This window comes from Mustelus asterias, chromosome 11 (assembly GCF_964213995.1).
Source record: "Mustelus asterias chromosome 11, sMusAst1.hap1.1, whole genome shotgun sequence".
In the NCBI taxonomy this organism is placed as follows: Eukaryota; Metazoa; Chordata; class Chondrichthyes; order Carcharhiniformes; family Triakidae; genus Mustelus; species Mustelus asterias.
In genome coordinates this window covers 32,944,389-32,956,873 of record NC_135811.1, presented here as the reverse complement: position 1 = coordinate 32,956,873, position 12,485 = coordinate 32,944,389, and the positions used below count along the sequence as shown (strand labels likewise).

The 12,485-nt window shown below is 45.7% G+C and overlaps 1 protein-coding gene across 2 annotated transcripts in view; it reads left to right on the top strand.

The window, feature by feature from the left end:
- fam53b (family with sequence similarity 53 member B) overlaps window positions 1-12,247 on the top strand; it is a 130,021-nt gene extending 117,774 nt beyond the window's left edge. For both annotated transcript variants that reach the window (XM_078223428.1, XM_078223429.1), the window contains one exon: window positions 11,479-12,247. In XM_078223428.1, the coding sequence (XP_078079554.1) occupies window positions 11,479-11,844 (366 nt within the window). In that variant the 3' untranslated portion in view covers window positions 11,845-12,247. The remainder of the gene's footprint in view (window positions 1-11,478) is intronic.
- The last annotated feature ends 238 nt before the right edge of the window (window positions 12,248-12,485 follow it).

The window sequence follows — 12,485 nt, the reverse complement described above, 5'->3', positions numbered from 1 at the left end:
GAGGCAGTCCAGAGGTGGTTCACTAGGTTGATCCTGTGTAAGGAAGCATTGCCCTATGAGGAGAGCTGGAGTAGGTGGGATGTGTGTTCCTTATGTAGATGCTGAGAGGATGTTTCTCCTTGTGGGAGTATCTAGGACCAGAGGGCATAATCTCAGAGTAATTTTAGACAGAGATGAAGAGGAATTTCTTCTCTGAGGGTAGTGAACCTGTGGAAATTTTAACTGCAGAGGGTTGTTGAGGCTGGGTCATTGAATATGTTCAAGGCTGCGATAGACAGATTTTTAATCAGTCAGGGAATCGAGGCTTATGGGGGTGAGGCGGGAAAGTGGAGTTCAGGATGACCATAGATGAGTCATAATCTCATTAAATGGCAGAGCAGACTCGATGGGCTGAATGTGCTACTTCTGCTCCTACGTCTCATGGAATGGTGCCCACAGCTGTGCCCCTTTTGTGCTCTGAAAGACCTTGATTGAGTGCCATCCTGGGGTTACACAGTCCCAACTGGCTGATGTGACACCAGGATTCCAAATTTGGGACACAAATATGCAAAGAGTCTTTTCATTGTTCACTCTGCACACATTAAACATGATGGATGCGCTCAATTTAAAAGGACACACACTCAATTTGCAGGAAAAGCGGACAAAGTACTCTGGAGTGTTTTTAAAGGTGTTTTGGTGGTTTGGACAAGATTTGCCACGTCCACAGGGCACAAGGGAGGATGCATCGCTGGGGGAACAGAGGAGTAGGTGGACTGTACACTCAAAGGTAGGGAGCAGCAGTAACACTGCCTCTGTGTCTGCAAAATGATAGGGCAATGGAGTAGAGGCTGTGGAGAGGCCAAACTCTGCAACATGCCGCCTGTTCGGAGACTGGCAGGCCAGCCAATGTACCCAGCATCTCGGTGTTAGTGCCACCAGCACTCTACTGTACATTGTCCCAATGAGGTCCTCACCTGAGTCCGCTATGGCAGCACCCATCTGCCACCTTACCCTCCAGTGAGCTGGCAACTGAATCATCCTTTACCTCTGCAGCTCACTTGTTCTGGTAAGCCTCGATATGCTGGTGCTAACTTTGTACTCGCCTCCAGGGTTTATGCGGTGCCATTATCCTGAACTGATGGCTGTGAGATTTAGACTGGGTGATTGAGTCCAAAGATGTGCGGGTTAGGTTGACTGGCCATGCTAAAATTGCCCCTTAGTGTCTTGAGATGCGTAAGTTAGAGGGATTAGTGGGTTAATATGTAGGGATATGGGGGTAGGGCCTGGGTGGGATTGTGGTCGGTGCAGACTCGATGGGCCAAATGGCCTCTTTCTGCACTGTAAGGTTTCTATGATTCTATGAGTCTGTACATCAGTGCCATGGTGTGGTCATCGTTCCTCTGCCTGGGTTGCTGGGGTTGTATGGGCAGCTGGCAGTTCCTGCACATCTGAAAGCAGGAACTCAAAAAGGGAAGATGGGTGGAACGGGAAAAGGAAAAAGTTTGAAAGTTTATTTATTGTCACAAATAGGTTTACGTTTGCACTGCAATGAAGTTACTGTGAAAATCCCCTAGTTGCCACACCCCAGTGCCTGCTCACTGAGGGAGAATTTAGCATGGCCAATGCATCCTAACCTGCACATCTTTAGACTGTGGGAGGAAATTGGAGCACCCGGAGGAAACCCACGCAGACACAGGGAGAACGTGCAGGCTCCACACAGACAGCGACCCCAGCCAGGAATTGAACCCGGGTCCCTGGCGCTGCGAGGCAGCAGTGCTAACCACTGTGCCACCGTGCCGGGTGGGATGGGGAAGCAAGAGGTCCATGGTTCCAGCATCTGTAGCATGCTCATCACGTCACACCAGCAGGTTGAGTTTTGCTCTGGGAATTGAGAAGGGATGTCAGGCAGGAATGTTCTCAGCAACATTGTGTGCCATGGGCTCTGTCATAGCCAGCCCATGATGCAGAGAACCATCTCCTCCTTAAGGATCAGGAGATGCAGGCATCCTAGTGCCCTCTTGGCACTGTGCCCTTTTATTGTGTGCCAATTTGTCCTGCAAGACAGTGGGCAGAATGTCAGTTGTTGTGTAGCATTGTTTGGGGGCTGTGGCTGCCTGACTAGTGGAGGTATATGGAGGCAGTGAAAGGTAGCAACGCTGGTAGTTTTGAGGGTGATAGGGGCATATCTGGATACCAAGCGTGAGTCCTGAGTGCCAGGAGCTGGTGGTGGGTTTGTGGTAGGCATGGGGTCATTGAACAGTGAGAGCGGATGGTAGGAAATGTCATGTGACATTTGTCACAGGGCTATGCCCCTTTGAGTTTGAAAATATAATTTTCAAACTTCTAACTGACTGAAAAGATTGCAATTTTAAATAAGGCGGAACAAACCATTAAAATGCAAGACCAGCTTCCAAGGATAAGGTGAAAAACAAACTAATCATCCTCAGGGAGTGGAAAGAGAGAGACATTTCCTATAATTCAGAGACCCACATCTCACAATGCACACCTGTCGCAATGGATCCCTCTGTCTGCCCTGGTGTTCACTTTGCAATAATTTACATTGCAGCAATATCGTTGAGTGCAGCTTTCCTATAATGTATAATGTACAGTCTTCCTTTATGCAGAGTAGGCTGTTTGTATCATATGGTCTACAAGAATTGCTGCCAAGACTCCTTACAGAGCACAGAGGCGACAGAGAACAGAAAAACCAGGCTTGTAGCCTCTTGGGCAGAAGTTACAATGGTTCAGATGAGGTGGGCACACCAAGCTTGTGTGCTGCCCACCTCAGCCTGAAGAATCACAACGCGCGTGCCCTAAAACTGGGACGAACCCAATTTCTAGCTGAGTTTAATAAAAATATTTGGGAAATTGAAAATTGCCTTATTTGGCTTTAGAGTCTGGACATTAACTCTGTGTGATCCTCTTGGGATTCATTTAAGTGCTGAACTGCGGGTCATTCAGTTTTAGAAGACATTTTGTGGATTTTAGAAGTAAGGGTGTATTATAAGAGTGAATTTTACTGCCCATTCCTGTTCCATTGTTCTGCTCGCTGCACACAGTCTCCAGCTGGGAGGGAAGGTCAACCAATCTGGTCCCAGTTCCTCAGCAATATTTCACCTGCTTTGATTTTAAAACCAGGTTAATGTCACTCACCTCCCCTTTGCCAAGAACAAACTGTACCAACCCTTGGAATGAAGTACTTTTGCAAGGAACATGCATTTCATCAAGTGGTGTGACTATGTAATTTTGTCAATGCAGTAGAACAATGTATTTGGGGAACTCTGCCATTCTGAATATCCCATTACTACTGTGAACAAGCAATAAATGGGAGGCCTTCATTTGCAATGCTGTGTGAGAAAGCTATTGAACATAATTACATTCTATACAAAAATTACATTAAAACATTAATTCATTTCCCCTCTGGGTTCCTTTTGTTTTTGCATTTTGTGCTCTCTTGCGTTCCTGTCTCTTACTCTTTCCCTCCTGGTTTCAAGGCTCATTTGTTTGTGGGACTTCCTGCTGCCAATATTTTGCTTTCATTTATTTTCCTTTCATTTTGGTGGAGATTTCTAACCAGCAGGAAAATACTATTGAAGTGAGAACACCAGATTAAAATTGAGACTGAAAGCTTTGCTTTGCTTTGCTTTCCATCATTGGATAGTAAGGGAGAGAAAATAATTCTGGGTGAGTACAATTGCTATGTAATCTTATTGAAAGCAGTTCAGTTCAGCTGCAGACGAATTCCTTTTTTTTACAGTGGTTGTAATTGGGTCACGCCATGGTATTAATCATCTTCAACTACCATTAGAGTGTCTGCATTAGTGGTAACAAGTCCAGAATACCCTTAACCATGCTTTGTTCTGGACGTGGAGTAGTAACTGAGGTATACTGCTGTTGATTAAGTGCCTCACAAGAATTGGACTGATCTAGGCAGACTTGTTATGAGCAGCACCCTCCAAGATACCAATTTACCAGCGCGTTTGGCAATGTTGGGCTTAAGAATGTACACAAGAGTGTGCAGGAACATTTTTCAAATGTGTGCCCTCTCACCTGCTGGGAGCACGTACCTAAAAATCAGTAGTGAATTTAAGTCATTGATTTAAATGGTTAGGAAACAGAGGGTTCCAATCTTAGCTCAGCGAGAGAGACTCCTCACAGCAGCATCAAATTAAGAACATTAAAGCAAATTACTGCGAATGCTGGAATCTGAAACCAAAAGAGAAAATGCTGGAAAATCTCAGCAGGTCTGGCAGCACCTGTAAGGAGAGAAAAGAGCTGACGTTTCGAATCCAGACGACCCTTTGTCAAAGCTTGCAGCTTTGTAAGCTCCTTACAGATGCTGCCAGACCTGCTGAGATTTTCCAGCGTTTTCTCTTTTAGTTTAAGAATGTTAAATTAGCCACCGGCATCTTGATCTACCTTATTGTGTTCTGTAAGAATTCGAGTAAAACATGAAATTAGCAGCTTTCAAAACCAATACCTTTTCTGTTAGCTCCAAGAATTATTACATTTATTGTCGGTTATTGTAATCTTGGAGAAATATCTGTGATGGAAAGCAGCTGTCCCATGGGTGCGCAGATATGATACTACAGTAATGACTCAACCCAAAAACATTACACTATGAACGAAGCAAGAGAATATTGTCAGTTTGGGTATTGGAGGGACACGATGGCACAGTGGTTAGCATGCTGCCTCACAGTGCCAGGGACTCGGGTTTGATTCCAGGCTTGGGTGACTGTCTATGTGGAGTCTGCAAGTTCTCCCCATGTCTGTGCGGGTTTCCTCCAGGTGCTCCGGTTTCCTCCCAAAGTCTGAAAGATATGCTGTTTAGGTGCATTGGCCATTCTAAATTCTCCCTCAGTGTACCCGAACAAGTGCCGGAGTGTGACGACTAGGGGATTTTCACAGTGACTTCATTGCAGTGTTAATGTAAGTCCACTTATGACACTAATAAATAAACTTTATCGGATTAGTGATTTGATTTTGTTGTTTTGGAGGTAGTTTGAGTTAGATTTAAGCTGTGACAGGCCTGTGGAGAATCCTGGACCAGATTTTGGTGGTTGTCAAAATAGTGCAAAGAGTTAAATTTTGGGTTAATAACTAATGTTAATTTTCCACAGCTGAAGCAAATATTTAACCCAACCAAATCTTCCAATGGTAACCTTAACTTTGAAAGAAAGTACATTTGATGAAGCGCTACATAATAGACTTGCCAGCCAAGTTGAACCCCATTGAATAAAAGGGACAGTGGCAGCATGTGTGTGAGGTTGGCGGAGTGCCAGGAAAGAGAGGGCTGTTGTGAATGGTTGTTTTTTGGACTGGTGGGAAGCACACAATGATATTCTCCAGGGATCAGGATTAGCACCACTGCTTTTCGTAAAATATATTAATGACCTAGAATTGGGGGCACAGGGCACAATTTCACATTTTGCTGATCACACAAGTCTTGGAAGTTTTGTGAACTGTGAGGGAGCTGGTGATGGATTTCAAGAGGAAATAGGCTGGTGGAACGGGCAGAGAAATGTAGAGTGATAGATTTTGCTGGGAAGAAGAGGAGTGATGTCTATAAACAAAAGTCTGCAGCAACATCTCTCGTGATGGCTCTTTGTAAGAAAGTGTTACACAAGTTGGTGCTTTTATTGTGCAGATTATGACCTTGAGTTATAGAAATATGAATTCAATGAGTATTAGAAACTCAAAATTGTAGGAGAAAGAATACAATTCTAAAGGCAGAGGAACAGAGAGACTTGGGGGTATATGTGCACAATGTACGAACAGTGGCAGGGCAGGTTGAGAAAGGATCCTGGACTTTATAAAGAGAGGCATAGAGCACACAAGCAAGTTATGGTGAAACTTATAAAACACTAGTGCAACCTCAACTTACATACTGGATAGAATTCTCCCAAACAATTTTGAAGTGTTGTCACCAGCGGGAAAAGGGATGAAATTCCGACTGTGCGGTTTGGGGCAATTCCATTCGCAATTCAGCCACATTTAGAAATTGTTTTGGATCCTGGGGAGATCCTCACTGAATTCTCTCACAATTTGTTTTGGAGTGGGGATCTGAAGATGCCAGCAAGGCTGGTTCCTCGGAGATCAGGGTGCCTTTTTCAAAGGTCACCCCAAACTCCAGATATCCCTACACATTCTACCCCCCACTTGCTTGCTAAGAACGCCCCCCCAACTTGCTACTGCCAGCAACCCCCCCACAAGTGAATGACACCTCACTATAGGGTCGCCAATCCCTCCCCCTTCAGGAGTCCGTGCCCCCCAACCCCCCAGAGTCTCCCATCTTCAGGAGCTGAGACCCCCCCCCCCCCACCCTCCCCACCTACCTCCTCCTTTCTGGAACCCCTCTAGACCCCCCACACCACTTCAGGGGCCTCTCCATGTTCCTCCCCCTTCTGATCTCCCATTTGGCACTCCCAACCTAGCAGTGCCAACTTAGAGGATCTGGCTCCAAACCGACCCTGCATATTTAAATGAATATTTAAATATGCTAATCTAGTTCACTCCCTCGCTGGTGTGAACCAGGCTATGTTGGGCTGGGAGAATCCCAAAAAAGGTCTCGTCAGCACTAACTGTGCTATGGCCCCTCCCCCACAATACTCTGGCCCTAGTGCCATTTGCACATGAGCGTGTGTGGCCAGAGAATCAAGTCCTTTGTGTCCAATTCTGGACGTGACACTTTAAAGCTCTAAAGGGAGTGTAAAAAAGATTTACTCAATTGGTTCTAGGGATGACAGACTTCAGTTGTGTGGATAGAATGGAGAAGCTATGGTTGGAGAAGAGAATTTTGCGAGGAGGTTTTATTTAAAGATGTTCAAAATCATGAGGGGTGTAGATAGAGATACTATTCCCATCAATGTAGTAGTGTTCTAGGCCCAACCATTTTCTGCTGTATGACCTTCCTTCCATCATAAGGTCAGAGGTGGGGTGTTCGCTGTTGATTGCACAATGTTCAGCACCATTCATAATTCCTCAGATACTGAAGCAATCTGTAGCCATATGCAACAAGACCTGGACAATATCCAGACTTAGGCTGACATGGAGCAAATAACATTCGAACCAGTCCAGTGCCAGGCAATAACCATCCCCAACAAGAGAGAATCTGACCATCAATTCTTGACATTCAGTTGCATTATCAACACTGACTCCTCCACTATCAACATCCTGGAAGTTACAATTGACCAAAAACTGAACTGGACGAAACATAACAAATACTTTGTCTGCACGAGCAGGTCAGAGGCTGGGAATCCTGCGATGAATTCACTTCCTCACTTCCCAAAACCTGTTCATCATCTACACGGCCCAAGTTAAGCATGTCTTGGAATATTGTTCACTTGCTTGGATGAGTCCAATAACACTCGGGAGGCTGGCCACTGTTACTTCACTGTTGCTGGTTCAAAATTATGGAACTCCCTCCCAAACAGCATTGCGGGTGCATCTATGCCTCAGAGACTACAGTGGTTCAAGAAGGTGGCTCACCACCACCTTCTCAAGGACAACTAGGAATGGACAATAAATGCTGGCTTAGTCAGCAATTAGCACATCCTGGAAAATGAAGTTTTTAAAAAGGGTTGAGAACCAAAGGATACCAATTAAAGGTGAGTGGCAAAAACAACTAACAGAGACAGAAGGAAATGCTTTTTCACACCGACTGGTCTGGAATTAATGGCCTGGGGGAGATGGATTCAATTGTGGCTTTCAAAGAGGAATAAGATAAGCATCTGAAGAGAGAAAATTTGCAGGGTCATGGGGAAAGGACGGAAAATTGGCACTAACTAAATTGCTCTTTCAGAGAGCTGGAAGGAATACTTGGAGCTGAATGGTCTGTTTGAATAAATATAAATAAGGACCCAACTGGGACATCACCGATTCAAAGTTGTGTCTGTTCAGGGTTGGAAGTTTCTGCCCTGGGTCTTCATGTGACTGAAAAGGACGATTCCTCACCCACATTTCTTGGGTCTTCCTATGAGGTTCTGGGATCTAGAGTGCGGGATTGACTTCTTTTTCTTGCCTTCTCTGAACAAAGAACAAAGAAAATTACAGCACAGGAACAGGCCCTTCAGCGCCCCAAGTCTGCACCGACCATGCTGCCCGACTGAACTAAAACCCCCTACCCTTCCAGGGACCATATCCCTCTATTCCCATCCTATTCATGCATTTGTCAAGACGCCCCTTAAAAGTTACTACTGTATCCGCTTCCACTACCTCCCTCGGCAACGAGTTCCAGGCACCCACTACTCTCTGTGTAAAAAATCTGCCTCGTACATCTGCTTTAAACCTTGCCCCTCACACCTTAAACCTGTGCCCCTTAGTAATTGACTCTTCTGACTATCCACTCTGTCCATGCCTCTCATAATCTTGTAGACTTCTACCAGGTCGCCCCTCAACCTCCGTCGTTCCAGTGAGAACAAACCAAGTTTCTCCAACCTCTCCTCATAGCTAATGCCCTCCATACCAGGCAACATCCTGGTAAATCTTTTCTGTACCCTCTCCAAAGCCTCCACATCCTTCTGGTAGTGTGGCGACCAGAACTGAACACTATATTCCAAGTGTGGCCTAACTAAGATTCTATAAAGCTACAACATGACTTGCCAATTTTTAAACTCAATGCCGATGAAGGCAAGCATGCCATATGCCATCTTGACTACCTTCTCCATCTCCATTGCCACTTTCAAAGAACAAAGAACAATACAGCACAGGAACGGGCCCTTTGGCCCTCCAAGCCCGCGCCGCTCCCTGGTCCAAACTAGACCATTCTTTTGTATCCCTCCATTCCCATTCCATTCATGTGGCTATCTAGATAAGTCTTAAACGTTCCCAGTGTGCCCGCCTCCACCACCTTGCCCGGCAGCGCATTCCAGGCCCCCACCACCCTCTGTGTAAAATACGTCCTTCTGATATCCGTGTTAAACCTCCCCCCCGCCTCACCTTGAACCTATGACCCCTCGTGAACATCACCATCAACCTGGGAAAAAGCTTCCCACCGTTCACCCTATCTATGCCTTTCATAATTTTATACACCTCTATTAGGTCACCCCTCATCCTCCGTCTTTCCATCTTTCCAGTGAGAACAACCCCAGTTTACCCAATCTCTCCTCATAACTAAGCCCTTCCATACCAGGCACCATCACCTGAAGAAGGGGCTTAAGGCTCCGAAAGCTTGTGGCTTTTGCTACCAAATAAACCTGTTGGACTTTAACCTGGTGTTGTTAAACTTCTTACTGTGTTTACCCCAGTCCAACGCCGGCATCTCCACATCACTTCTTTGACGAAGCCAGTTTTGTATCCACCTTGCCAGCTCACCTCTGATCCCATGCGACTTCACCTTCTGCACCAGTCTGCCATGAGGGACCTTGTCAAAGGCCTTACTGAAGTCCATGTAGACAACATCCACTGCCCTACCCTCATCAATCATATTTGTCATTTCCCCGAAAAACACGATCAAGTTCGTGAGGCACGACGTCCCCGTCACAAAACCATGTTGCCTCTCACTAATACGTCCACTTATTTCCAAGTGAGAGTAAATCCTGTCTCGAAGAATCCTCTCCAATAATTTCCCTACCACTGATGTGAGGCTCACCGGCCTGTAATTACCTGGATTATTCTTGCTACCCCTCTGCTACATCTCTATCTCATTATTAAGATGTTATGACTCTTGGTGAGGCAGAATGATGGACTAGTTATCGCCATTTTGAATGATAGCAAGCTCCTCCCAGTCATTAAAGTTAATGTGGCTCCAGTCCAGATTGTGAAGGTTTCTGTTTCAGATCTCCCACTCAAAAATTGCAGTCGTAGCATCAAGAAGGGATTGCCAGGTTGTGATGACATTTTTGGGACATGCAAATCCATGGACGTAATTCTCTCAAAAATGACTGAGTGTCATAATGGCGAGAAAACAAGAGTGATCCTCTCCGGTCTCTCAGGTGCCCTCTGCACCGCAATCTTTCCACACTCAATCGTTTTTTTGGAGAGTGGTGAGTGTTGTGCCAGTACTGGCGGTGGGGAGGGTGGGGATTCTAAACATACTGCTGAGCCCAGTTTCAGAGCACTCGACGTCACAGTGCACTGGGAAACCCCCTCCCTCCCCCATCGACATGGGAGCCCCCCCCCCCTGCCCCCCCCTGTCCCCGTCCCCAAATCGTGTCACCATCATCCACATATCAGGACCCCCGACATGAACCACCCCCTTGGCACTGCTCCATACTGGCGGTGCGCAACCAGGGTTGTCTGATGGCCACTGCTGGGGTGCCAGGTGGGCACTGCACAATGGGCACCGCCTGGCCATGCCCATAACCACCCCAGGGCTTCAATGGCCTCCAAGTCCCCTGGTGTGGCCATCGCGTCAGGTGAGCGGTGATTGGTGCAGCATGACCTCCTGCCAGAAGGGTGGGAGCATTCTGGGAGGGGCAATGATCACGTGCCAAACTTGCTAATGAGTATGAAATCCAGAAAATCTCATGCTAATCAGCCTCGTGTCCTTTTCGGGCGCAATCTGGTTTGCGCCATCAGAAAGGGGCTGGGATGATTGCAAACTGTTTGGCGCCAGGTGTGAAACTGATGTCTCATACTATTCTGCACACTATTCTTTGGGATCGGCGCAGTGAAGTCGGAGAATCGCCCCCTTTGCAGCATAATCCACAGAACCCTCGCCATTTACTGAATCCGATGCTTGGATCAGTTCGATGAACGCAATGAAAAGATCCTGGTGTTGTTCTCAACATTTTCCTGCAACAAATCCAAATAAGGCATTGTTCTTATTATTCAAACATCTTATTTACTTAGATTGGTCATGCTTATTGATCAATTACCTATTTTCAAAATACTAACTGGCATTTTCCAGTGTAAGATAAGCTCTGGCGTTGTAACGCGAGGTCTCCGCCGGGTGGTGTGATGAGGGATGAAGTCGGCACAAGTAAATCACATTTTTAACATCAAGGTTTTAGTTTCGTGGATAAAATAGATACTTTAAACTGAAGCAATTCCTTACGGATCATGTATGTTTTAGGCTGCAGTATAATACTCCTATACTGTGGGCCAATGTGGGAAAATGGTTCAATTATCGGTTGTGGTACATTCAGAATGTTGAATTCATCGTTACATTTTGCACTCTGGCCAGAAGGTGGTATGAAGGAGAGAGGTTTTCGTTTATGTAAATCCAATTTTACTCGTGGCCATCACCAAGGCCTTTTCTCAGGAATCTTCGAGATCCCTGGCAATCCTGTTTTTTGCTGAGGGATTTTTTTTGTGCTATTTTACTAACTGGTGTGATTTTTGTTTGGAGCTAATAGGGGACTTTGACAGTCACTTCATTACGGTGTTAACGTAAGCCTACTTTTGTAGCACTAATAAATAAACTTTTAAAAAACTTTAAGCTAAATTGCACTGGGAATAGAATAATGTCATGGTAAAGCCGGGAGTTCACTGAACTTTCTGAATTCTGAACGAATTGCCTTTCACCTGCTGTTTTTTGTGATTTTTCTCTCTCTCCAGAATCTCAGGAATTTCCGCAGTCCCAGCTCTGTGGGCACCGCTGGGAATGACTGCTGCCAACGGGGACAGACCATCTCGCCGAACCCAAACACAGCCAAGGCATGGACGCCACACCTTTATGTCTCAGCTCCCCTGCCAGGAACAACACCCGCCTCCAGCCCAGAACCACAGCACCAGGGGGACTCTGATAAACCCTCCACCAGCAACGGGGAAAGTAGCGGGGAGAAGGCAGAAGTGTTTGGAATTGTGAAGCAAAGCTGGCCAGGTGACGAGAATGATAAGGACTCATGGAGCAGGGGGGAAGCTGGACAAGAGGTATTTCAGCTGGATGGTGAACTGGACATTGAGCAAATAGAAAACAACTAGGCTATCAGGTTCTAGGATGCATGAGCGGAAGAGATCTATAAAATTCTGCACAATTCGCTGCATAATTTTTTTTGTGTTTTTAAACATTGCTCCAAGGGCATGTTGAGTCAAACAACTTCACATCTGAACATTTCCATATCTGAATATTCAATTTGCCAAATGACAGGCAGACATAGTTCTGTGGGTGGCAAGCCCAAAGGAGATTGGAGTTAATTAGCTTTTAACCTACTCGTTGTGCTACAGATGTAATTGGCCAAGGCATTAGGTTTAAAGCTATGCTTAAGAAAAAGTGGCCCCACTTTACATGTTTTTGCATAAGCTTGATCGCAGTGCAGTTTCAATGCAGTGAGGATGATATTTGTCATTCTGATATGGTAACTGACACTTCTCCACGTCATTAAACCCCCCCCCCCACACTCAAATCTGAACAGAAATACCAATATCCCAACCCCAAACTGTGATCTCAATGGATTGGAGCTACAAAAGAAGCAATCTGTCACACGCTGCGTGCTTGCATTCTTTTTTTTTGTGTTTGATTTTTGTTTTCTTATACCCACCATTTATTTTTTAAACTGCCTTAATGTTTAATTTGCTTCTTTTCTTCTTGCAACTAAAACTTGGCATTGTCTCACCGAGGCTCC